General features: G+C 35.0%; 2 protein-coding genes across 2 annotated transcripts; both read right to left on the bottom strand.

The window, feature by feature from the left end:
• Positions 1-547: 547 nt before the first annotated feature.
• LOC109001189 (O-fucosyltransferase 7-like) lies at positions 548-7,338 on the bottom strand. Its single transcript, XM_018978365.2, has 12 exons — positions 6,928-7,338; positions 6,393-6,491; positions 5,843-5,942; positions 5,691-5,758; positions 4,242-4,330; positions 3,963-4,143; positions 3,724-3,852; positions 3,508-3,641; positions 3,138-3,351; positions 2,009-2,190; positions 1,797-1,892; positions 548-1,080 (listed from the first exon to the last, which is right to left on the bottom strand). The coding sequence occupies exons 1-12, from the start codon at positions 7,081-7,083 to the stop codon at positions 927-929; spliced, it is 1,602 nt and encodes a 533-aa protein (XP_018833910.2). The 5' UTR covers positions 7,084-7,338; the 3' UTR covers positions 548-926.
• A 16,192-nt stretch (positions 7,339-23,530) lies between these two features.
• Positions 23,531-24,296, bottom strand: LOC109001134. The gene has a single exon (XM_018978279.2). It carries the CDS (start codon positions 24,216-24,218, stop codon positions 23,694-23,696), a length of 525 nt encoding a protein of 174 aa, XP_018833824.1. The 5' UTR covers positions 24,219-24,296; the 3' UTR covers positions 23,531-23,693.
• Positions 24,297-25,421: the final 1,125 nt, after the last annotated feature.

Raw genomic sequence — 25,421 nt, 5'->3', positions numbered from 1 at the left:
AGTTTTGTGGCAAACAGCATGCGTTTGTGGTTCCTACCATATCAAGGACAGTGGTAATAGAGTATTGGATGGAACAATCATATGCAATGCGGGTGTTGTCATGGCAAAATTCTTTCTTAGTTCGTACATGAACTTGATTACAGAAGATTAATCTGTCACTGATCAAAGGTTGGTGGTTTTCCAGTAACTTCGAGCTCGAGCCTGTGCTTGATTTGAAATGGTCGATGATTCTGATGACTATGGTTTGTGGGTGGGCAAGGTTATTGACAGGAAAGAACCTAAAGTACCATGACTGTTTTGATAACTATGGGATTGAGATTGCATATCCATCCCCTTTTTACTACCTGTGGGGTTCATCTTGCACAAATCCATCTTCTTTAATAACTATGATGTTCTGAAATTTGATGCCCTCCTCCTGAAACCAACTCTTTTGAGGTTATATGTAAGAGGTAACCACCGTACTCTAGTCTCTAATGCCCTATTTTCTCTATCACCTCAACAAAGGCTCGAGCCACGAAAGAGGAAAAAGAAACGTAGGCAGTTAAACGAAGGAAAAATCTTAAATTTTTTCGTTTGTATTGAATTCAATGACTGAATGAACATACATAGAAGTTGCCAAAAGAAGAAATACAGCATGGTGTCCCCGACCACCCTATGCAGCTCAGTCAATCCAGGCCAACTCCAACCAAAAAAAAAATGTGCATGTAAGGCCGCCATCTCACATGATTGCGTTCCTGCCCTGCACCCTACTTCAATTTTCCTCTTCTTTCGTATATTTGCCCTAGCATTCTAGGGTTTGGGGTATATCCATCACCCATGGCAGCAGAACAGCTTGAGTTGCTTCAACTTCTTGTATGGAAAGCAAGTGCCACCAACCCTCCAGCACAGGAGTCGTTTATCAAGAGCAACAATCTGCATCATCTGATCTACCTGATTATGTGAGAGGTGTTCATATTTGGTGACTCCCTCTGACATAAACAATCTGGTAAAGGGTTTACGTAAAAGGCTTCTTCCGATCGAAACCTATCCATGCCCTTTGTTCCAGAAATGGGGCCTTTTCTCTTCCTTGGAGACCCTTGCCTGTGCAACCAATATGACAAACAAAAACCAAATCAAGGTAAATTGCAGCGCCAAATGAATCATTACACTATAAGATATTTGAGAAAATGAAAAGAATAGAGTTCCAGCATAACTCTTCACCATCAGAATAAAGAAGAAAAGAAGGGAGGGGGAATATGAACTCCTCACTTCAATCCTGAAACACGTGCCGCAGACATGAAATTTTGGCCCAACAGAAGACCACCTCAAAGGCCACCCATTCAGTAGGGGGGCTCAAGCTATAGAGTCTCGTCACTCTGGCGACTTAAAGGAGTGATCTGACACCCTAGCCTATCAATTACATTAATCACACACATGCATGTGTGTGTGTGTGTGTGTGTGTGTGTGTGAGTGTAACCTCACCTTCCATCAAACGTCGAAAATTATCTTCTTCTTCCTTCTTTTATTATCATAATAACAATGATGTGAACAAAAAAGGAAGAACGGAAAAGAGTTGCTTATGAGAGCCAATACTCCAAGCCTCTGCTCTTAACGACTGTAGAAAACTATGTGATAGTGCGCAGGAAGGAAGTTAATGTAATGTAAATTATACCTTAAAGGGTGGTGCTTAGAACAATACTGTAGAGAGTGATTGACGGTTAAGATATCCTACCTAAACAACAGATAATACATCTGCCGTCTTACATGTGGCCACAACTACTTACAGAAGCTATAGACTCATCATCACTCTCACATACCGTCTTCTATGGGCTTCAATTATTCGATTTGATAAATTTCTGCCTTCTTTCTGAGTTCCCCGCTCAATTTTGTCAAACAGACGAACAAGAATTTTCCTGATGGACAAAGAAAAAGGCAAGTACATATTAATGTGAAGCAATTGATGGGAGCATGTGTGGTTGATAGTAATTTATTAATCAACAGAATAACCCTCAACAAGAAAGTGCCATGCCTGTCAGGTGATATTGTTTTCCTATGTCCAAGAAAACGACGATGACCTTCAACTGCCCTTGCCATGTTCCCAGAGTAAGATGGGATAAATACATCACTTTCAACAGATACAATGTAATCAAGTGCAGCAAGTTGAGAAGCATGATCCATAAAAGGCTCCAGCTCCTCAGATGCCAATTTTTCCTGCAAGTGAATCAATTTTTTCATCTTTTTCTCGGTTCTTAGCAGCCCTCCCCAAAGTAAGCATACATGAATATAAAAAGGAAGCAAAGTTAAAAAACAGTGCATATTTTTAAAACTTAACTCACAGAGAAAGAGAGAGATTTAGTTGGAAAAAAAAAGGAGAGCATGATACTAAACTTCAATTTTCCACATATTGAGTTTAGTTCATGAGTGATTCAAGTGAGCTATATGAGGTCTCTACATGATGATTGGTAGTGCATATCTAATTTCTAGGCATCCTTTGATATGAGTTGGTTTTTCCTTGCAGGATCTTTCATTTATTTAAGTAAATGTCACCCAACTTGCTTCTCTGCTGTGAGAAAAGTCATCCAATTATCACTTGCTTCTCTCTCATTGATGTCAGTCAACTATAAATAGGGGAACGCATAAAGCATAGATATTGTTCTCGCTACAAGAACTAGTACTTCGAAACCATCAGAAGCTTGATGGAGCAATTAAGTTCCATATGACATAATCTAATTATTCCAACACAACCCAATCAACTTCAAATCCAACTCTAGTATTAGACGATCTCCATTGGTATACATGGTCAAACTGTTTGGCATCCCTAGCCTGAATCCAATGGTTTCACAAATGTTAAATGCGTATGCAGGGTACAAGTGCCTGAACCAGTAGATGGCTGACAAGAGCCTGAAGATTTCCTCTGCATAACCTATTGCTGTAAACAAGACACTTTTTCATTCACACTTTCTATTTGCAAAGCAGCACACGTGACATACCATTCAAAATTGGAGTTTGTGATGATAAGAAGTGTCATTCAATATCTGAGTACTTTGAGAAACCAAAAGCATTAGAAAGTGAATCACATATCCAGACCAGGCTTCTTTGATAAAGACATTTTATCTCCTTCATATGTAAAAATCAAGCACAAGAACGCAGTTTCATACCTTGCTCTTTAATATGGGATAGCGGGATCGCAGATCAGCCATATGAGAATCACCCCCATATATCTCTCCAGCAGCAATGTATATAGGGGTATTTGATGGGTACCCAAGAGCAGAGAGAAAAATTCCAACTTCCTTGGGAGTCAAGGGGCAGTAACCTTTGGATCTCTGTTCCCCAGAATCGATGTCCTTTATTTTCCAGTATGCAGTGTTCTCCCTGGAAGTACAGAATTAAAATAATACATACAAGTGCTGACATTACAGATAAAGGACTGTTCTATAAGCGAACTCAGGGAAAAGAAAATTATTATCCAGGACTTTTTTAATAAGTAATCAATTCATTATCCAGGTTAAAAGAATAAGCATCTCATACCTGATCATCCTTAGCTCATCAGCTTCAGCTGGAGACAGACCGTGTGTGCAGCCACTAAAGGCAAGCATGTCCTTCTCATACCGTAAATGCAGAGCAATGTAACGACCATAGGACCTCATCCGATTGACCAACAACTGCAACATTGAAGGAAAAAAATACTGGTCAGAAGAGAGATAAAGCCACTCTAGAAACCAGATGAGCATTTAGTTGGATTACTTTTCCCAATGCTTCAATTTGAGGTGAAAAACGGAGGGCTTCATAACAGGCACGGCAACGCAATTTCTGAATGTCTGGAGGAAGATTGTTATTTGCCAAGCGAGAATCAGATTTGGCAGCACGAATAACCTGAAAATAAAAAGATTGCATTAGAAGAAAAAAATAGGCTGACCAGATAGGTGAATGATTTGAATTCAGAAAAAATAATGCATAGACCAGAAGCATTTAAATAAACATACCTGAAAATCCTCCCACATGCTAGCTATCTCATCCCGGTAGTAATCCATGCCAGACCAGCTTCTAAAATGCTTGACAGCTCTAGTAGCAGCTGCCATTTCCTTAGGAAGCTTTTTTACTACTCTTACATCATTAGCCAGAGCATTGATAAAATGATCTTCATCAAAAACGTCCGAGAAGTTACTGCAGATTCAACACAGGTCTTATTATCACATCATTTCTGTAAAATACAACACTCTTTCTATTTTTTATTTGGAGGGGAAGGCATTCAAGATTTCTACCTAGAGTCCTGCCAAAACGACCGTTTATCAAGTTCTGGAATAACAAGGGTGGCATTTATGATGCGGGCTACAGCTACCATGTCACATATCTGCAATTCAAGGGCAAGTAACCTTATTCAGCTCTTAAAATTAGCCATATAACCCATAATGTCCAGGCATATGTCAGATAGTGTGTAACATTCTCAACAATGCCACTCAATTACAGTATAATTTCAGAAAGTTCTCATATAAATTCAAAAAATGCACATGAACAGGGTTTGTAAGCAGAACAGGAACTAGCAGAGTTTCTCACATTTAATGAAGTTTTTTGAAATGAACATGGAAGCAGGGAAAATCGCACAAGTCTGTGGCATATTAACATGCATGTATTCAAGGGTGTCATATAGTTGACAGCCATTGTCATTGCTAATGAATGTATCAAAATATATGTAACACTGCAATTAAGAAGCTCATAGGAGGCTTGACATCCTTTTCCCCTCGATGGTAGAATAAAATTTGAAATTAGAACACATATTTATAAGTCCAAATAGAGTATATCCTGTATGCTGCACATTATTCTAATTTAGTCCGACTGCCTGGGCTAAGTATTTCCAACTCCAGCTATTCGGATCAAGAAGTAGCATGAGTAAGCCACATAATTGACTATTAGGTTCTTAGCCAAGAAAGCATAGAAATGTGTATGTCCATTGAATTTGGTCACAGATTGACGTCAATTGGATTAGTGAATGTTGAAAATGGTATAGGAACATGGTTAGAATAGATAACAAAAAACTTGAAGCTTTATTGACAGATTAGTTGAAATTGATCAGGTAATGGAGCGATGTTTCCTATTTCCTAAGTTTAATAAAAGCTATCAACAAACTGGTAACAAAAATAAATTCAGGACCTTTGCATCCCTAAACCCAGTACACTTTGTTAATGTAGGGAAAGCAGAAGGTTTTTTTTTATAAGAAAAAATGTGATTGAAACAAGTAAGTAGACATAGCCCAAGTACACAGGAAATATTCAAAAGTAGAAGATTTTTGAACTGCTAAAAGCAAATAATGATGAAACAGGACACCTCTCTTCATATCAATTAAGAGAGACCTCAACACTCAAGTTTGTCAAAAATATTGGAAGGAGACTTCCAGTCTAAGTAAGGTTTCATAGTACATAGCTTTTGGGATTTATTTCATGTACAATGTCATCAATCATACAATCAGAAGGAAAAAATGTTTAAATGTAAATAGTACAATAGGATTTGATGAAACATCTTCTCAAACTGGATTGGGACTGGCTATTGAATTTGAAGTTTCCAGCTTCCACAACTTTGCAGTCAGACACGTGCGTGTGTGCGCGCACACACAACATGCATGCATGCATGTATGTATGTATGCACATGCATACTACTATCAAGTGCAATGCATGAGATAAAAAGAAGAAGGAAGAGACGGGGCATGAAGCACAGACCCCAGCACGCATTTGGTTGAGCCCACCGTTTGTATGGACAAGAAGGTAACCCCGTGACTCTATAGGAGCTGGATAAACAAAAGTGAATCAAAAAGTGAGTAAACAAGCATATCACATTCGCCAAGATATTTTGACTCAAGCCCCTTCCTTACTTGCATAGTAAGCAGTAGGCTTTACGCAGGGCACAAAATCACGATTTGGTGGAGACTTCCATAGTTTGTACAACTCCAAGGTCCCTCTAGCACCAGCCAACTGTCAATTCTAAGGGAGTGAAAACATGAAATATGCATGACTACTTCGTATAATTCATAAACCTAAATCTAAGTGACAAGATTCAAACCACTAGCAACCACAGCACTAAGAAACTCAAAGAAAAAATAAATCCATGTGTTTGAACGGATATAAAGTTATCCTTTCATTTTGGTCGCTTGAAAATTTGAAAAAAAAAAGGAGAAATTAGAGAAATTGATGTCGTCAGTGTTATGCTTTACACTGCATTTGCCTCCTCAATATAAAACTCTATTCAACTTTACCGCAAAAGTTTTGACAGTTTCAGTCTAGCTGAGTACCGGTTCTAGATCATTATAACATAAAGTTCCTGATGTTGAAATTTCTTTTATTCTCCAATTTCTAACAGCAACCAAACACAGCGCAATAAACAAAGTAAATCATATACTGGAAAGAACCATTGAAACAGAAAACCTGACGAGAAGATAGCGGCGCTTTTGACAAATGTGGCGGAGTGAGCTCTCGAGTCCAGCTTCGCACCGTGCTAAATCTCTGGTGTTTGAATTCATGTTGCTACAAATTAATAATAAAATGATATCTTAGATCATCGTAACACCTAACCAATGAGACCAAAACAAAGTATAAAAAACTAAAATATAAAAATCCATGTAAGAAACTTTCCACATTGGTAGATAACACAGTGATGTCTACAAGTTAATGAATATGCATAGTTGATCTCGAAATAGACATAACAAAGTAAAATAATCGAGTAATATATTCTAAATAGACATCTGCATCCCAATTTACCAGTTCTTTCGCTGAAATTTCACAGAAAGCAGAAACTAGAAGTTTTCAAACACGGAGCTCGAACAGTTGGAGATCACGGAAGTTTCCAGAAGGAAAGCAAAATTCCCAAACGAAAAAAATGCAAAAACCCTAGTTTCAAAAGAAAGTAAAGAAAAAAGAGAAAAGAAAAGGATATAGCAGGCCAAGAGAGTGGAGTGATTACCGTGGGGAGCTTGTAGGGGTCCGGGAAGTTTGGGACTATGGAGGAAGAAAAAGTGTGTAGATGGAAAGAGAGCAGAGCCACTAGCGCTATAGCACAAATGGCGAAAGTTAGCACCTTCCGCAATAGAGCCAACGGTCTCCATCTACGCCTATGCATCTCTAAGTGTCCTTTCTAGAACACTCTGCAATACTCCTATATCTCCCAAAGGTTATCACACACTGAGAAATGGCGGAAAGACATTTGCCCCATTCCTTTGCCCTGTGTGAGGTGTTTGGTGTCGCTCTCCTGTTGCTTGAGAGAGTGATTGATTGAAGATGATGAAGATGACGGTGAAAGCAGAGGACGGCACAGGTGATTGGGTTATTTGGGTGTTTCTGTGTGTATTGTGTTTATGTGCTCTCATTTCCCCAAACTTTTGCTGCTAATTTGTACAGCTAATTGAAATCTTCATGACTTAGAGATGGAGTAAATTTTACGGAATCTAATTAATAATTTAAATATTAATATAAATTTAGATATATTTATAAAAAATTAAAATATATTATAAATTTTGTATATAAAAAAGTATTAAATTAAAAAAATTATAGATTTTATGTATAAAGAAATTTTGAATTAAAATAAATTTAATAATTTAAAAATTAAATATATAAATATTAAATTTAACTTAAAATTAGACTGATTTCAACAAAGATACGAGAATGATAACAAAACTTCTTATATGATCATAAGCATCTTTTGATAGGCATTAAATATTAATAAATTATTTATAATAATAAATATTAAAATAACATGTGAGAAATTAGAAAATATAAAATAAATTGCTTTATGTGCTCGGAGGGCTCGCGTACTATGCGTGGAATAGACATAATTTAATAATTTAATAAAATAATGTGATTTGACATAATATATTAAATTTATTTTATTAAAATATAAATTATTTCACAATTTAATATATATATATATATATATTATCGCGCTAGCAATAGAGATGTCACTAATAAAGCTAAAATTTAAGGTGTAATAATGTATTTTTTTACGTAGATTTTATATTTATCTACTTCTTTCTAAAGAGAATATACGGAACTTATATATTTTAAGATTGTAAATATCATTTCTCTTATATTAATTATAAAAAAAAAAACAATTACAAATCTTAAACAATACTAAAAAAAATAAACAAAAATAAATACTAAATTAATAAATTCCAATATCATACTCCAAATCTGTGATTGGACCAAGGCAAATTTCTGATAATTGGACTTATGACTTTAGGCTCTGGCACCCATGGAAATATTAAAATCCCAACGAGGAATTCAGTTCTCAATGGTGAATGGCCAAGCAAACTAAAGTCTCCAATTCCATGGTTGAGAAATGAATGGTGTGGATCTCAAGAACAGTTATTACGAGTTTCATTGATTATGGTATGGCAAGCATGTGCGCAACGGCTACTATCGAGACCACCTTAAATTCTTGAATCGGATTTTTCAAAGAAAAATATTTTTTTCATAAAATAATTATATAAAAATAAATTTATAAACTGATGTGATTTATTATATTAATTATAAAAAAAATTTATTATAAAATAGATCTAACAGATTCTATAAAATTATATTAATTTATGAGTTTACTATATATATTCTATTTGTGTCTGTATCAATTCTAAAAAAAATAATTATTTCCTACCTATAATTTGTCTTTCCAAATTCCAATACCATTTGTAAATTACTACTTTAACCCTCAATTCCTTCCAAATTTGCCTCCACGTTTGTTGAACCTGAAAGTTAATTTGAATTGTATTTAATAAGTTATTTATGGAAGTATTTATTGCAGTTTGAATGGAGAAAAGAGAGAACAATTTGTATTTAATTGCTATACTTTTGAATCATGTAAGAGACGAAAGAGATAGATAGTCATACGAAATAGATAGTAAATTCAGGATAAGAAATTTAAAAAATTTGAAGTCCGAAAATGATATGTTAATTAAAAGTACCTTAGGTTTTATCGGAGCAAGAAATGGAAAATGATGCATTTTTAAGTGGTTATATATCAATTTTAAGGTAGGTAAATTTCGCACCTTTTAAAAAAAAAAAAATCGGAATTTATATGAAAAATTTTATTTTTTAATAATAAAATCCATTTTTTCTCAAAAAGAAATATGCCATAGCCAATACTTATATAACTTAAAAAATGTATCCAACATTATTTTTAATAAATTAAACAACACTTCAACATATCAATAGACACATATGACGATAAAAAAAACATATATATGTAAAATAGATAAGCTGATGTATGATGTATTATAAAATTTAATATATAAAATAGAAAAAATAAATTTTGACGATATATTTTTAAAAATGAGATAAAGAATCTATTGCGAAGAAGGTTGAAGATTGCATGATGCATGCATTCCCATTTTACTTAAATTGCTCAAGGGAATCCTATTCCCATTTCCACAGCTTTTTGTTGAGACTTATATATAATTAAAGGGCTCAACTCATTTTTCTTTTATTTTGGTTTGTTTTTATTTCTGGGTATTTCTTGTGATTGCATTATATATTTAATTTATAATTTTTATAATATTTTTAAAAATATGGGTTTCCTAATAAATCAAAACATAAACAGCCTGGCCATGCAAGGAACCAGCAGTGCATACGGATTGAAATGGAGGTGGGGACTCTTCCAAGTTCAGAACTTTTCAATTTTTTTGTGAATGTGACAAGCAAAGAAGCCATATCTGGATCTCGACAATCTACCAGCTTTTATTCTTCACGGATCCAGCTTACTGTAGCACTGTGTCCTCACAGATCCAAAAAAGAAAAACTCAAACCATCACATAATTCAAGAAATGTAGGTAATACAAGTAAAAATGTTTTAACTACAAACAAAATTCACAGTATAAACTCATAAAATGGTATGGATCGATTGATGTGGTACATTATTGATAGGATAAATTGATTTTATTGTAAAATATATCTAACAGATTATATAAAATCATGTCAATTTATTTTTGTGAAATCTCTTTATAAGTGTAACACTTCTCGAATGTGAGGTGTGAATAGAGAGTTAAAATGAGATGGATTGAGATGAAAATAAAAAGTTAAATAAAATATTATTATTATTTTACGATTTAAAAAAATTAAATTATTTATTATATTTTGTATGAAAATTTAAAAAAATTATAATGATTAGATTAATTGAGAAGAGTTGGAGGCATTTTTGTATCCAACCAGGCCCTAATAAAAATAGACTAAACATTTGCACCAAGCTGGTTTTACATTTGTTTTTTTCTTTTTTTGAGTTTATATATATTTTTATATTTTGAGGCTTAAATATATATAAAAAAATGTTGTAAACTTTAACTCAATTTAATTCGGAAAATCCATAGGAATATTCTGCATTAGTGATCCTCATATGTATTTTCTAAGAATATGACATGATAGTAATTGATGTGAAAAATATGATAAACCCTTTTTTTTTAAAAAATTCAGGACAAAAAATCAATAATTGAGGAAAGGTCCAAACAAACCTTCTCCTTGAGTTTTGTTCTTTTCTGGTCTATACATTGAAACAGTGACATTTCGTGAGTAATTTGCAGCAAGTGGTACCATAAAAGTGATAACAAACCCAAAAAAAAAAAGGGCAGGATGAGGGTCACGGGATTGAAAGGGCCAATCGAAAGCGTTAGAATAATGATAGTAAAATGAGATGAAAAGATTTTAAATAAAATTTTATTAGAATTTTATTTTTTAATATTATTATTATTTTAAAATTTAAAAAAGTTAAATTGAGATTTAAAAATTTTAAATTATTTATTATATTTTGTGTAAAAATTTAATAAAATTGTAATGATAAAATAGGATGAGTTAAAATTATTTCTCAATCCAAACGGGACATTATCCATCAATTCTTTGCCTTTCAAAAAAACTGTCTTATGCACTAATTTCATCTCTACCCACTAATTGAAAATTTTGATCATCTTATTCCACATGATATTTCCTTTTTCTTTTTTGAAAGTTCTACTTTTGGTACTCACATTCTCAAAGCACTGTTGCATGGGCATATAGTCATGTGAGACTTCGTTAAAGTATCATCTTTCATCCACCAAGAGTACTCATATAAGTAAGTTTTACTATTAAGCACCAATGGTGTTAATTTGGTCTGATAACACTTTTATTGATCATCTCAAGTATGAAACTTGTAAGGTATATAGAATATTCAAGTCCCCCTTTATATTGGTATCTTCTTGAATTTCATCCTAATGGAATAACCTTGGATTAGCAAAAGAAATGAAAAATCCTCTCTTCATCTTATATAGTTAAAGAATTTAAGCTATTAATGACAACAAAAATGACAACTAATTCCAATTTTTATAAATGTTTTGATTAAGCAAATCACTCGATTAGCTAAATATTTTTATGCATGAATCCATAATATTTGTTCACAAATTATTGCTCTAATACTATCTTCTTGGGCCTCGTTTAGATATAGAAACACTCTCAATCTATCTCATATCACTTTACTTTATCTCATTATTATAATTTTTTCAAATTCTCATACAAAATATAATAAACAATTCAACATTTTCAAATATTAAATAATAATAATATTAAAAAATAATATTTTAATAATATTCCATTCAACTGATCTAAAATCATTTCATTTCATGAGGCTTCGTTTAGATCATCAACTCATCTCAACTTATTATTACAACTTTTTCAAATTCTAACATAAAATATAATAAAAAATTCAACTTTTTTAAATCTCAACTCATTTCAACATTCAAACGCAATCTTTTGAGTTTGGATTCCAAACTCATCTCAATTCATCATTACAACTTTTTCAAATCCTATCACAAAATATAATAAACAATTCAATTTTTTCAAATCTTAAAATAATAATAATATTAAAAAATAATATTCTAACAATATTTTATCATCACAACTCAACTCACTTCAACATCCAAACCATAGTTTTGAATTTCGTACCGTACCGGCCGGTACGGCCGAAATTTTTTGTACCGGCCGTCCAGCCAGTACAGGTACTATATCTATTTCGTACTGGCCAAAATACTAGACGTACCGGCCTCAATTTTGGCCAGTGTTTTTTTTTTTTCGTTTTTTCAAACTACAAGCTTATTTTTTAACTCCCAATTCAGACTAGACTATTTATAATTTTTATATATATGTATTTATATATAATTTATTTATATATAAACTATTATTTTAAAATATAATTTTTATATATAATTTATTTATATATCGACTATTTCGAAATATTATCATGAAACGCTATCTCGAAACTGTACCAATATCGAAATATTTTATTTCAATATCTTGATCGGTACAGTGTTTAATTCGATATTTAAAATATTGATTCAAACACATCTTTCAATCAATTCAATTCAACTCATTTTATCTTACAATCAAAACGCGTTATTTGTTATTTTAAAAAATACCTTTAGTGAAAGCTTTTCTAAAGATAAAGACAAAGACAGACGTGATTGCAACTTCCATACTCATGGAAGTAAGGAGAACATGTGCTTTTCCTCTTCTTTTTCTCTTATTTATTTATTTATTTATAATCATTTTCCCCCTTATTCGTAATTTTTTTCTTTAAATATATATTTGTATTTTTTTTTTCTTTTCCACTTCTTTTAAAAATGAGCACTTTTTTTACGTGTTTTATGGGTAAGGCATCACAATTCACATGATTCACAGCTCATATAAAGCTACGTGGCTTGCATGTACTGGTCCAAATAACATTGATTTTTCAATGGACACAATGATCATGGGTCTTGTCTATGTCGAACGTAAACCTCAGTTTCGAAGAGCAAAGGAGCAACCATGTAGCACTGGTACTGTGACTGCTGTCTGATGTTTCACACGTGGCTGCTGACCTAGCATGGTAATAATCAACATGATTGAGACCAATTAGTGGGGCCCTTCCCCTTTATAATTCGCTTTGTCTCGACTTCCTCTCTTAAAAGTAACAGTTCCAATCAACAGAAACCACAAGGCATATCACATGCATTTGCTTGATGAAAACACATGGAGTTGTGGAAATATTTAAACAAATCATGATCAATTACCATCACATGCCAAAGGGCCTCCAAGAGAGATTAGTGTCTGAAAAAGTAAGAAATCCACGCAAGACTTTTAGAAATATTGTTCTCATTTAGCTTCAGTCTCAAGTTATCACAACTATACCAAACATTAATGTGTATCATCTATCAAGAGTTAGAAAGTGCACTTTGCCATCTCATCTATACCAAGTTACCTCTGCATAAATTGATAGACACGATTCGATAACTATCTAATACATAATCGTATCATCGAATATGTCGGATAAATCCTATCAAATTTGAATAGTTTGTTGGTCGACATACGTCTGCTTAAGTACGAGAGATATATTTTATATATCGGATAAATCCTATTAAATCTGGGTAATTTTTCGGTCGACATATATACATTTGCTCAAATACGAGAGATATGTTGTTTTTTACTCTATATGTGCAAGTCTTGGTGGGATCTATTGATGTTATTGACAAGTGAAAATGATTGGAGAAATTAAATTAAGACCAAGATTTATTTTTGGGGGTCCAAATCAGCCACTAAAGTACATAAAATCAACAAAGACTTGGAAAAACTCGAAGTCTACATGGAAAATTGAAGCACTCACATAGAGCGCACAATACGTTCGAAGTGAATCATAGAAGTGGAAGTCGTTTATTTTAGAAGGAAAATACTATTTGCAAGTATGTTTCTTGACACTGTGATGGCGGTAAAAACATTAGAGCCCAAGGATTGAGCCCATTTTTTAGATATTGATAGAATATTCTTACATTCTCGTGCACGTCGTGCATGCCAGATGTTTTTACATTGTGAGGGAGGTCACCAGAGGTGCAGGCCGTGCACGGGGGGGCAACGTCTGCCCCACGCCCCCGAGGGGCTCATGATGGCCAACACGAGTCATTCTGACTCTCCGGTGGCCACCACTTGGGCCGCCGAGAGTTTCTATCTCGGTCGGAGACTCCTCTTGAAGCAAGGGGCCCGCCGAGCACTGCATCGCCCCTTGCTTGCTACGACTAGCGTCGTGGAGTCCCGGCCCTGCAGCCTAGGTCCGTTATTGATGCTGGCAGCCACCACGTGGCCTGCCGGTAGTTTCTGTCGCGGTTCGAGCATCCCTGGTCGACGGGAGACGTGAGCTCCATGCTCCGCAACGAGCAGCAAGCTCTCAATGCCCTGCACCTGCGGCTCCACTCTCAGGGCACCCACGTGCTGGCCAGGCCATTGCCATGAACCTATCGATGATCTAAGTCGCTGGTGGCATGCTCCGCGTTGTCCTGGCACCACGGCCAACAGGCAGCGAGCAGCCACCCCAGGGCCCATGCAACCCTATGCAGCTCAGACACATACAACAGTCGCCCAAGACCACCAGCTTGGACAACCACCTCCTCTGCTCGGCATCCTCTGCTCAGGAAAGTCCCTTCTGCCTCCATTTGGGAAATGCGAAACAAAAAATGCACCTCGAGGAGGTCCTTGCGTGGCCTAGGAATCACGGCACGAGACCTGTCTACACACTTGTACTCGATGTTCATCCGACCGGGACCTCCTCGGCTCGGGACATGTCATCATTGGCTCGAGAAATCTTCACTCAGACAGACCTACACTTTGTTCGGGAGTAGCCTCCTCAGCCCATCAGCTCGAAATTCCCTCAGCCCGTGGTTTGTTCCACTTGGAAATATGATCGGGAACACAGCTCGAGGCTCAGGAGCACCACACAACATCTCCTCACAACGGAAGTGACTCCAGTTCAGTAGCCCACCTGCACGGGAGCAACTCGGCTCAGGAACTCAGCCACCGAGCCCCTCTCCTCAACCCACCATCACAACCCACTCTTCTTGGGACTCCTCTGCTAAGGATTTGTTAAGCTCAAGAAACAAGTCCAAGTATTGTAGTTCAGCTAGAGAAACAAGTGAAGTTCGGCTCGAGAAACACATGCCCGGGAGTAACCAGTTTAAGAATTGTTCGCTCAGGAGTCAACTGCTAGGGAAGCCTCATCGGGACAGACCCACATCTGCTCAAGCTCTCCACTTTTCTTGGGACAGACCCAGGTCTACATATGTTGGGCATGCATGGTGCTCCTTTACTCAGGGTTCACCTTTGCGGCTAAGGAAACACAGCTCCCAAACGCATATGCATGGGAATCAGCAATCTTGGGATTTATCTGCTAGGCACATGACTCATTGCTCAGGGCTTACTTGCGTGAGAATCACAACCGACGGCAGATAATTTTTTAGTCAAGCAAAAAGATCAACTACAGCAACAAAAACTTTCTGGTATTGTCTCTCAATATTTGTGTGAATTTATTTCTACTAACGAAATTACTTCTTATAGTGCGGAACGCAAATTAAGAACATTGGTCCCTTGACTCGCTGCAGGGCAAGGCCAAGTCCCTTGACTTGCCGCCGATCCCCCATTCAATCAAAGCCAAGTCCCTACACTTGCAAGAAGACGGATCCCTTGACTCGCTACGGGGTAAAGCCAAGTTTCTTGACTTGTTGCCGACCCCCCGTCCAATAAAGCCAAGTCCCTACACTCGTAAGAAGATGGGTCCCTTGACTCGTTGTGGGATAAGGCCAAGTCCCTTGACTTGTCGCTGACCCCTCGTCCAACAAAGATGAGTCCCTACACTCGCAAGAAGACGGGTCTCTTGACTTGCTGCGGGATAAGGCTAAGTCCATTGACTTGCTGCTAACCCCCTGCCCAATAAAGTTGAGTCTCTACACTCGCAAGAAGACGGATACTTTGACTCATTGCGGGGTAAGAGCATTGGCAATGGCCTAGCCATTTCCAAGTCTAAATTTTAGCTAGAATATTAGATTTTAGCTATAATATGGATTTGTAGGTAGATTAGTCTACATTGGACTAGCTATCTTGAAGTTCAAATAATAATAAAATATTATATATTTTAATATATTTTTTTATTTTACAAATACAGTTGATATATTAATTAATAACTTTATTAATAAAAAAAGATTATTATTTTTCTAGTCTACATTAGACTAGCTATCTTGAAGTTCAAATCAATATGCTGTATGATTCATAAAACAAAAGCAGTGGATATCATGTGGTCCAAATTCAACCGAATTCCAACAATGTTTATCCTTAAAAATTCAAGACACCCACCTTCCCAAGTGCATCAATGGCTCATTCTCATCTCCTTCCACTAGTCATATTGGCAAAAGATGCGGCAAAAGGTAGGCAAAAAATAGTAGCAGTGGTATAAACTAATTGTGGAAGAGAGAAAAATAGCTAGGCAGAATAGAACTTAACAGTTTACACACATTTCAAATGATACATGTATAGGGGCTTTAGGTAGGCTCAGACCCTTATAGGCTTTGAAAACAAGCTGCAAAAATTCATTTAGAAGATAATTATGAAAGTTAGCATAAATTACTTTGATTTTTTTCCCAAAGTTTTCACACATTATAGTTTAGGTAGGCTCAGACCCTTATAGTTTTCACACATTCCCACTAGCAACATTACTTTGATGAATTCCCAAAGTTGAATACATAAATTCTAGGCATGTATGATGTTCCTATTACAAAGTTCAATACTAGTTTGAGTTCATATGTACAGACCATATGGCCTTAATATCTTCTAACTAATTCCAGCACACTAACAGTCCATTTCTCTGTTTTTCATTTCTCTGTTACTCAGCCCTTACATTTGATGGAACCCAAGTGAGGTCATCGATTAATATGGTAGTCAATTTCTGTGTCTTGAAGTTATATGAACACAGTCAAAGATCTGCAATAACAGAGGCATAATCACAACAATTCCACTCACAGAATACCAATAACCAACAACATTGCACAAGCTTTGAATCCAATAAATAAAATCCTCATAAATCTCCACAAATTCTTATAAAAAAAAAATATACATCTCCCAAATAAATATTGTATAAATTGCAAACAATCCACAAAACAGCATCATCCATACCTAAACCTGGACGTGGGGATAGATTGCTTTCACGAGCGTGCCACACGGTCCACTGATTGTGTTTGCCTCCAACTCTGTTATTGTAAAACCCAAAAATTTAATCATGTGAAAGCAAAGATTTCTGAGTGTGTGCGTGTTTAAATAATCGGGGATGTGAGACCCCGTGAGTAAAACAGAGAGTGAGTGAGAAAACTTACCACCAGCAGACACTTCCAGTGAGGAGAAGACGATTCAGACCTGCTATGTTTCGGGAGTTTCAGGAGAAGGCGTAAAAGGGCGAAAAAGATAAGAGGAGAAGGGGGTTTCGGGAGAAACAAAGAAAAGGGTGAAGAAGAGAAGAAGAGGAGAGAAAGAAAAGGCCGGAAGAGAAGAAGAGAAGGAGTTTCGGGAGAGAAGGTTCGGGAGAAAGAAATAAAAGGGCGACGAAGAAAGGATTCGAATGGGTTTCGGGAGAAAGAAAGAAAACAAAGAAGAAATCGGTTTCGAAGACAGAAGGTCAAAGAAGAAAGGAAGAGGAGTTCGGGAGAAAAAAAAAATAAAGAGGAAATGGGGGTTTCGGGATGAAGACAAAGAAGGGCAAAGAAAGAAAGGAAGAGAATGAGTTTTGGGAGAGAAAAGAAAGAAAGAAGAAATGTGGTTTCAGGAAGAAGATAGAGAAAAACCGAGGGAAAAGTTCAAGCGGGAGGCAAGAAATGATAAAATAAACATTTGGTCTGTGTGCAGTAGCTCGCCAGACTTGGCAAGAGATGAAGAATTACTGTAGTTAAATGTTGAACTTTAGATATTTAGCTAGGCCAATGTGGACATTTTTTTCTCTTTTTACTTTTAAGTTAGACTTGCATTGGCAAATGGCTAGTCCATTGCCAATGCTCTAAGGTGAAGTCCCTGAACTTGCCGCCGAACCCCCGTCCAACAAAGTCTAGTCGCTACACTCGCAAGAAAATGGGTCCCTTGACTCTCGCCGAGTGCCACGCTCAAGTCATAACCACTGCCAGTAAGTTACCTTTAGGAACGAGCCTACGGAGTTAATGGGCCTCCGAGCTCCCCAACTACCTTGCGCGGGTTACCTTTGGGAATGAGCTGACGGGCTTGGCAAACCGCCTAAAGTGGACCAAGGGGTCAACATGCCCTCTGATCGCTTTGCGTGGATTACTTCATACAAACTCCAACATTAACAACAAAACAAAAGCATCAAACGAACATACACTTTACAAATAACAACAAACATCCGAGCTCCGTGCTCGCACCATAAGCGGTCGAGTCCATCTCCCGCCTTAGCCGAGCTCCATGCTAGCACTATACGCAGTTGATCCAACATCCCTCCTCATCTGAGCTCCGTGCTAGCACCATACGCAATCGAGCCAGCCTCTCGCCTCATCCAAGCTCTGCATTTGCACCATATGCGGTCGAATACTCCTCCCGCCAAAATTTCGCCCTTGGAGGCATTTATCACTTAACATAAGCGGATTATTTTGTTGACAACTCTATGTTGCCTTTTTTACCTTTAAAGATTCTCAAGGTCCTTACTTGCCCTTAAGAATCGCGGGGTACTGTGAGGGGGTAAAAACATCAGAACCCAAGGATCGAGCCCAGCCCACCAACTTAGTAGCTAAGGGGGGTTAGAAAGTGAGGCATGGGGTGTCAGGGGTCAGGGCGCCATGGGGTGTCAGAAAGCTCAGGGGAGTCAGGAGGCATGGGGCTGTCAAGGAGGGGTCAGACACAGCTTGGTCTTACCTGCAGGAGCGCACGTGGGAAAAGGAAATCAAATAAATAGAGGAGGCTCTCTCTCTTCTTCTTCTTGGGTTCTTCAGTTCTTCTTCTTTCTCAACAGTCGGCTCCTTCAACCTTAGAACATGAGAGCTCCAGCGAAGTCCTCTTCTCCGATAAATTTATATTCAACATCACCATTATAAAGTGAGATATAAGAGACTGTAAATAAGAATATTATAGTGCATTTCTCCTCTCCAAATTTTTGTGGACGTAAGGCTAGTGTCGAACTACGAAAATCTTGGTGTCATCTCTCTTCACTTTCTCTGTACTTATTTTCCATTCACCGTTATAGACGTACATACCGCTGCCTTACAACTGCACATGAACATTGCTGGGGGCTCCATATAACGTTGATTGAGGCCCAAGTCACCCCAATGAGCTAGGAATAACTATTTATCTCATTCTGGCCTATTGAGAGCGATTTTTATAACATCAACAAACACGTTAAATATGTAAAAAGCTATCACATCTATTAACATATATCTATATTTTAAATTTTTTTATAATTATAGTCTATAATGGTATACACAATAAATAAATACTAAAGATACCAAAAGTAACGCATGATCCAATTAGCAACATAAATGGGAACATACTTGTGTACATACACACCCTTCTAAGCTACGCTAAATAATTAAGCAGTAAAGGAAAACTTAGGAAGTAGTGGATGAATTAACATTAATTTTCCCACCATGAAAGTCGGCGTTGGATGCGTGATTAGGACAAATAAACGTTAGTCAACTCTAAGCAAACAAGAGGTAATTCGATCTTTTCTTGGTGGGAGTGGGGCATTTAATTGGTTTTTATATTAAGTTGCACTTAGAGGGTAAATTGAGATGAAAATTAAAAATTGAATAAAATATTATTTTTTAATATTATAATTAATTTAGAATTTTAAAAAATTAAATTATTTATTATATTTTATGTAAGAATTTAAAAAAGTTATAATAACTGGATGAGATGAGATAAGATACATCTTGTATCCAAACGTGGGCTAAGAGTAATGTTACGTATAATTTTTGGGTGTTCAAGTTCCACGCACTATTTTTTTTTAAAAAAAGATAGTGCTATTTGAAGGTTTTTACACCACTCACCATCCATATAACATAATTTGATTTGTAAGATTCAAATTTTAAAACTTATTTTTCAAATTAAATTATGTAACGTAAATGGTGTGTAATGTAAAGACATTCAAATAGAATTATTCTTAAAAAAATGTGGGGTCTATCATTAAAAAAATTATTTTTTCATGTAGGTTCTAGATTTATCCACTTATTCTAAAAAACGTGCGTGAGACTTGTACATTTAAAAATTGTAAATATCATTTAACTTATATTGATGAGAGTAAACTTAGTCAATTTATTGGACATTATATATCATCATGACTAACATCATGAAAGTGCCACAAAACTTTACTTTCTTCTTTGGAGTTATATGTGAGGGAGCAATTTCGCTTGATAATTTGCATAAACCAATCTCACTAACTCCAAGACTCATTAAACAAAGCAAATAAATTATATAAACAAATGAAAAATGTTCTATTATAAAAGGATTTTACAAAAAGTGTGTTTATAAGGTGTTATAGTTTTACATAATATAGTTGATTTTAAAAGATTCTTTGTTATAATGTAGATCTGATTTGTCACATCAAATTACGTAAATTTATAAATTTATTTATCGACACACGAGAGACAAAACTTAAGACCTCATTTTACTGACTAGCATTATTATAAATAACACACGTACTCTAAAATATATTCATATTTAATTTATTTATTCTAGAGTTTAAGGTGGGAGACAAGAAGAATACGAAAGAGATGTTTTTGCTTATTTGGAGGCTTGGGATTGGGACATGAGAAGTAATGTAAGGTTGGAAATTTTGTTTAGGTCAAAATTAGTCGTGAGTCAAGTTTTGATAACGTTGTCTTTGTCTTGTATTTTGTAATGTAACGATGTCGATAAGAAATGTTAACATGCGGCATATACATATAATTGGAGGAGGGGACCAAACTTGCAAGTTATGAATTGGAATGTTGCTGCAAACGAAACTAGTCATTATAATTGATGTATTAGTAGGTCAAATTATTATTATTATTATTATTATTATTATTATTTGGCTTACATATTGTTAAATTTTTTTTTAAAATTTTACTGGATACATCTTATTAAAAACTAAATAAATAATTTGGTTTGGATACAGAAACGGTTTCATCTCATATCATCTCATTTCATCATTATAACTTCTTTAAATTTCTACACAAATTATAATAAACAATTCAATTTTTTCAAATTCTAAAATAATAATAATATTAAAAAATAATATTCTAACAATAGTTTATTCAACTTTCAACTTTCATTTAAAACCAATAATTTCATCTCAACCCACTATCCAAACAGGACCTTAAGATTGACGAGAAAATCTATTTATTTTTTTACTTAAAGTAATTATTTTCATTTATTTTTCGACAGATTGTATCCAACAAAATTTTAACAGAATCTCATCGTTTGTTTTCACAACTATTCTTATCTTATGTCATCTAATCATTACAATTTTTTTAAATTTTCACATAAAATAAAATAAACAATTCAACTTTTTCAAATTTTCACACAAAATAAAATAAATAATTCAACTTTTTTTAATCTAAAAAAAATAATAATAATATAACAATATTTAATTTAATTTTAAATTTTTATATTAATTCATCTCATCTCATTTACGAAAACAACCGAGGGAAACTTATAATCTATATGAACGTGTCTGCTTTTCTTTATAATAATAAAAGAGATGGAGAAGTCGTGGATTTAATTATCTTGAATAATGTATACGGTATCGTATACAAATTTGTTACAATGAGATCATAAATGCTGTAGAAAAATTATTTGACAAATTCAAAAAAAGCAACTATTGTTACATTTTCTCCCAAATAATATGAATAGTGTTTTTTTAAAAAACATTTTTCCTTTCTTTATTGGGCTGCATGATTTCTCACTCTATATAGGCCGAAGGCCAATGTTGGGATGGTGTATGGACCATTAATCCTTTCACACAATTTTATGGATAGTGGTAGCAATGAGAAATGGGCCTTCCCAAGAAGGCCCATTTGGTATATGGTAAATCAAATGGCGTAAAGGTAAAAAGAAAAGGCTGGACAACATTGTTGGGCCCATACCGACAAAAGAAAAAAAAAATTGGGGCTCATTGGGCCCAGATTATCAGCCTCAATGTTGCGTTGGTTGGTTAGTCACAGCCAGTGCTTAAAGAATAGCAGCTGTGTATGTTAGATGTTAGACACAACAACAGACAAGATCTATCAGTATATGCATGATTTTTTGTGATATTACTGATAAAGGTGGTGTAGGGGATCCCATCATTTGAAAAACGACTAATTGTTACTCTTTATATTAATGTTCCAGTAAAGCTCAAATTATTTACTGACTAGTTTTTTTAAAGTATAGATCCAGATGCGACTTCGGCATTTTTTAAGGCATTACAAATGATATCAGAACATATCCCGACTGACTAGAAATGTGAGACTTGAGCCGGAATTTTTCCAATAATTTTACGAGATACTACGGTATATAGCATCACTTTAAATTAGTACGACGTGATCTAGGTCTCTTAATTTTGTATTAGGGAAAACCATGCAGCTCTCGTCATGAGCATGACTTGGTAATCATGATCAGGAAGTAGCCAAGAATTTTAATTCGGGAATACTTTTCTATCTATCTGTCAAAAGAATTTTCTATTTTCCTACGCCAGCTTATCAAGTCGAACTTTACGACCCATTTAAGAAGAGAAAGGAAATTGCCAGGAATTTGAAACCCCAAATTAATTAATTTTAAACTTGCTGTCACGTATGCATGTTTTCCACTATATTCTGATGATTTTATCAATATAATATAATATCATATCATATTAAAAATAACTCCAAAATCTAACCTAAAAACTCGTGGACTGACCATTGAATAACTTTCTTAAACCTAAAGAAATTTCTTGGATGACAATATTAGGCATGTGATCTAGGTGCATGGTCAATGATATAATTCACTACAAAAAACTTGTTTATTTATGACCAGCTATTTCATATGAAAATTATTATTTCCTATCAAAATAATCTATTTTCATCGTAAATAATCCGTCACAAATGCTTATTTTTTTTGTAGTGATATTAGAGCTATTATAAAGAGTAAGAATATATTTTTTTTAATAAAGACTAGTCAATGATATAATTAGAATCTCATTAAGACGATTATAAAGAGAAATAACTTATTTTTAAGCAGCAAAATTCTATATAACACCTACCCTCATAATTACAGTATGGGGCATCACATAACAAACAGTATTTGGAGTCTTTGTTTTGGTTTTTTATTTCTTGGATCAGTCAAGTCGTGCCATTATGCTTTTTCTTAACACTTAACATATTGGAACGATTATGTTTTCTCAGTATGCAGATCACAAGAAATCAGACAGATTAGAATTAGTGCAAGAACTCTAAAGGAATGATAAGAACAAGAGCTACTTATCTGCCGCTCAAAATAGTCCGCAACTTATTTTTCAAAAACTTTTTATTCATATTTTTAAAAAATATAAAAAAAATATCAATACATTAATAGCTACTTTCTTAATTACTAAGTAAAGAAAAGAAATTAAAAAATAATTAAAATATATGAGATGTCAAAATAAGAACAAATTAAATGGACAAAGTAGCATTTTTACAGGAACAAGAAGAAAAAAGTAACTGTAGTAGTGGATTTCATGCGTTTTCTTCGTAATCCCAACCAGAATACTACACAAATATACACATAAAATTGAATAAACTCTTTCATTTTCTTTCTGCTTTATTGTTTGATCATTCTTTTTGATCTTTTTTTGTTTCTGTAAATACCTACCTAATATATAGATACATTCTTCCTGCACCTATGAAAAAAAGAAAAAGAAAACAAATTGACCAAGAAACGTGCTTTCATGGCGAAGAAGCAACCCTTTAATTAAGTAGTCATCGTCTCTCTCACGGTCCTTGAGTGCATCAAAGTCTCGGCTTCCATCCTCTTAGTTCTCGGACGAATCAACTTCGACCAAAACCCTGCACCTCCTTTCTTCTTCGTATCATTATGATCTTGTCCACTTTTCATTCTTGGAAAGAAAGCAACCGATCTGCTCTTAAGGAGAACGTCCTTGCCATTCAACAGAAACGATACTGAACTGATCTTTCCCTCCTTGGTAAAATGCTCGTACCGATGCACTGGAGAGGAACAAGAAGAAGCCGAGGAGGAAGAATAATAAGATGACAAAGAAGAAGGAGAAGAAGAAGCGGCCATGGCGGCAGCAGAGGTTGATCTTCGTGAACCATAAGAAGAAGAACTGGAAATTTGGGAGAGTCTTTCACTCAGACAAAGCGAGCAAACTCCCGGTGATTGTTGGTGTTTTGGGTGCTTCTTGCACTTGACATGATCAGGCTTGGATTTCCCGGCCATGATCGCGGTCTCCTTTGATGATTTCCTCATGTTCTCCATTCGATCATGGTATCTCGTTCTCTGTCGGTGTCTCGCTCAGACATCTCATGTTTATAGAGCTGTAGGGAGGTGTGTTTCCTTGATGTTTCATGTGAGTTTCTTCTGTTGTTTCGTAAAAATTGCTTTTTTGACGGGTTTTGAGAGACGTTGACAAGTTGGCGACTGACCATCGAAGGACCAAATGGACGTCTGAGATGGCTTGAGAGTTGGCGTGGGCTCCACTCTGAGATTGAATTGGCGGCTGTGATGAGTTTTCAGTGGGGGCGGCGTGGAAAATCCTGTGCGTTTCGAATAAGGAAAAGGTCTAGGCGCGACGGAATCAACTTATTCAACTCTAAATTAAAAACTCACCGTATCTTAAGAGCTAGGAATGTTGAAAAAAAAAAGCCCCCCGTTATTCGTTGATTTAAAGAAAATTCTATATACTATATTATCATTTTATTTTTATCTCACTATATATATAAAAAAAATGTGACACATTTATTATCCTTAAATAATAAAGCTAGTCTCGATAATAAATATGACACATCTTACATAACAGAATAAAAGTAGAATGAGAGTATAATGTATAACATTATTCTTCTTCAGCATGATTTAAAAATACATTTGATTTTGAAATTAGCTCACGTGGTTATGGTCTTTTAAACTGGATGACTCAATTTAATGAAAATGATTTATACTGTCGTAGAATAAGTTTGGTGAATTGTCCCCAAAAAATTAAAAAAACAAAATCTAGAGCTCACGTTAAAAACAAAAAAAAAAAAAAATCAACTTTTTCATGGTAAATCCGTTTTATTAAAAATGAATGCTCTACTATATCCTAAGTATCTAGTATTACTTTTAACATAAACAAGAACAAAATATAATTTCTTTCTAAAGAAAAATACGTTAGTTACAAAGAAATTTTAAAAAGAAATTCATAAATTAATATAATTTTATATTATATATTAAATCTACTCTACAATAAAAATAAATTTACAATACCACACCGCATGAAGTTACATAAAGCTAATTATGGATTTATTTTTGCAGGATTACAATACTGTATAAGCATGTGCTTCGATGGGAGCTAATTGTAGCTAGGTTCGTTAAAGATTAATGCAAATATTGTTAACGTGGTTGTGAAGTTGGGATGCTTACGTGACGTGTTTACGTAATGAAATAACTACTCATAGCGTAGGAATCTGTCAACAGTATTGCAGA

The sequence above is a fragment of the Juglans regia genome, chromosome 6 (genome assembly GCF_001411555.2).
Source record: "Juglans regia cultivar Chandler chromosome 6, Walnut 2.0, whole genome shotgun sequence".
Lineage (NCBI taxonomy): Eukaryota > Viridiplantae > Streptophyta > Magnoliopsida > Fagales > Juglandaceae > Juglans > Juglans regia.
The sequence above is the reverse complement of the archived record's forward strand: the minus strand, read 5'-3'. Positions and strand labels throughout refer to the sequence as shown.

Coding starts and splice junctions, on each gene's coding strand:
- LOC109001189 (XM_018978365.2), bottom strand. CDS start 7,083: ATGCATAGGCGTAGATGGAGACCGTTGGCTCTATTGCGGAAGGTGCTA. Junction 3,853..3,962: donor GCATGTGGGAGGATTTTCAG/GTATGTTTATTT, acceptor TTTTATTTTCAG/GTTATTCGTGCTGCCAAATC. Junction 3,352..3,507: donor GATGAGCTAAGGATGATCAG/GTATGAGATGCT, acceptor CTGTACTTCCAG/GGAGAACACTGCATACTGGA.
- LOC109001134 (XM_018978279.2), bottom strand. CDS start 24,218: ATGGAGAACATGAGGAAATCATCAAAGGAGACCGCGATCATGGCCGGG.